Source organism: Cervus canadensis, chromosome 6 (assembly GCF_019320065.1).
Source record: "Cervus canadensis isolate Bull #8, Minnesota chromosome 6, ASM1932006v1, whole genome shotgun sequence".
In the NCBI taxonomy this organism is placed as follows: domain Eukaryota; kingdom Metazoa; phylum Chordata; class Mammalia; order Artiodactyla; family Cervidae; genus Cervus; species Cervus canadensis.
In genome coordinates, this window is record NC_057391.1 from 25,447,835 (window position 1) to 25,450,010 (window position 2,176).

The 2,176-nt window shown below is 37.9% G+C and overlaps 1 protein-coding gene across 1 annotated transcript; it reads left to right on the forward strand.

Moving 5' to 3' along the window:
* Positions 1-712: 712 nt before the first annotated feature.
* On the forward strand, positions 713-1,654 carry LOC122444103 (olfactory receptor 4F3/4F16/4F29-like). The gene has a single exon (XM_043472905.1). The coding sequence runs from the start codon at positions 713-715 to the stop codon at positions 1,652-1,654; it is 942 nt and encodes a 313-aa protein (XP_043328840.1).
* Positions 1,655-2,176: the final 522 nt, after the last annotated feature.

The window sequence follows — 2,176 nt, forward strand, 5'->3', positions numbered from 1 at the left end:
AACTGCTAGAAAAGTTTTCAAGTACTCACTCACAAACTCTGTACCTAATATATAAACTGATAACAGACAGTTCATGGGCCTACACCTCTCTGTGTGGACTGCTTTTTCTTTGGTTCAGGGAGTCCAAATATGAATGAGTCAAAATCTCTGCCTTCCAAAATCTTAGAGTCTACTTGGTAATTTAGAATAGCAATCAACTCACTATAATAAAACTATAATAAAATAAATGCTAGTAATAATAAAGCAAAACTTTGTAGATGTGGTAAACATTTAAGTGATACTGAAGATGAATATATTCCCACAGGTGGGGCCAGAGGAAAGTTCATAGGCTTGGAAGGGATCACAATACTGATTAGTTCTATGTGACTGGAGCCAGATCATATTGGTTTTATACCCAAAATCAAAACGTTTGGGCTTGAATTCCTATTACTCTTGCTAACCATTTTGTACCTCATGCATAATATCATGGCATCTACCCTGAATGGTAGTAAAGGGTATTAAATGCAGAGAAAACTTGGTGGTAGAAAAACAACAGCACATGAGAGCCACCAATTTTTTGTGTGATCACATTGCAAAGGCTGGGAGTCATTTTAATGCTAAAGTAGAAACAGCCATTCATAACTGTAACCTCTCTTCTAATTTATTAAAATAATTATTATATTTTAATTTTTCATCTATTAACTTCCTTCAGGTAGCAAAGTGTACAATGCCAATGTATGGAGCAAATCACTCTGTGGTGTCAGAGTTTGTATTCCTGGGAATCACCAACTCCTGGGAAATACAGCTTCTCCTCTCTGTGTTCTCCTCTGCATTTTTCATGGCAAGCATGATGGGCAACTACCTCATTATTCTCACTGTGACTTCTGACCCTCACTTACACTCTCCCATGTACTTTCTATTGGCCAACCTCTCCTTCATTGACATGGGAGTTTCTTCTGTCAGTTCCCCCAAGATGATATATGATCTTTTCAGAAAACGTAAAGTCATCTCCTTTAGAGGCTGCATCGCTCAAATCTTCTTCATTCATGTCATCGGTGGTGTGGAGATGGTGCTGCTCATCGCCATGGCCTTTGACAGATATGTTGCCATATGTAAGCCTCTCCACTATCTCACCATCATGAGCCCAAGAATGTGTGTTTTCTTTTTAGTGGCTGCCTGGATGATTGGCCTTATTCACTCCATGGTTCAACTGGCTTTTGTTGTAAACTTACCCTTTTGTGGCCCTAATGTGTTGGACAGCTTTTACTGTGACCTTCCTCGGTTGATCAAACTTGCCTGCATAGACACATACCAGCTAGAGTTCATGGTCACAGCCAACAGTGGATTCATCTCTGTTGGCTCCTTCTTCATTCTGATCATTTCCTATATTGTCATCATTCTCACTGTTCAGAAACACTCTTCAGGTAGTTCATCCAAGGCTCTGTCCACACTTTCAGCTCACATCACTGTAGTAGTCTTGTTCTTTGGTCCTTTGATATTTTTCTATGTGTGGCCATTTCCCTCCACACATCTGGATAAGTTTCTGGCATTCTTTGATGCAGTTCTTACTCCTTTCCTGAATCCTGTTATTTACACATTCAGAAATCAAGAAGTGAAGATGGCAATGAGGAGAGTATGCAAACAGCTAGTAAATAACAAAAGATCTCTTGACTAATTACTGTATTGTGAGAGCCCTTAGTGATTACTGATGCTCATTACTGATGGTCAAACTCAGAAAAAAGTTCTTGTTTGTCCTACATTGACTTGATTATACACTTACATTGAATTCACTTTGTCTTTTGATTAGGAGGGAGGGAAATTCACTTTTGAAAAGAGATAGTTACAGATAAGGTATTTGTAAGACAAAGATTATAATAATCTTGAGTCTAAATTCCTAAGGAATAAGAATATGAAGTAATTCTTAGAAATATCTACCAGGGAAGGTTTTTTTAAGGCCTTCAGAACAGGGAGAAGTTTCTCCCAGTCCCCCTAGTTCAAGATGACCAAACTTGAACTTCACTACATCTAAAATACCTATTTCCAAGTATGATCACATTTATAGATATTGAGGTTTAGGATTTCAAGATGTCTGGTGGACAAAAATCAATCCATATCAGTAGTGCAGATAGTGTAGGTATCTGAAAACAAGAAAGACGGTAGGTTACCTCTTAATAAGTGTGAAAACAGATTTAAAATA

Coding starts and splice junctions, on each gene's coding strand:
- LOC122444103 (XM_043472905.1), top strand. CDS start 713: ATGTATGGAGCAAATCACTCTGTGGTGTCAGAGTTTGTATTCCTGGGA.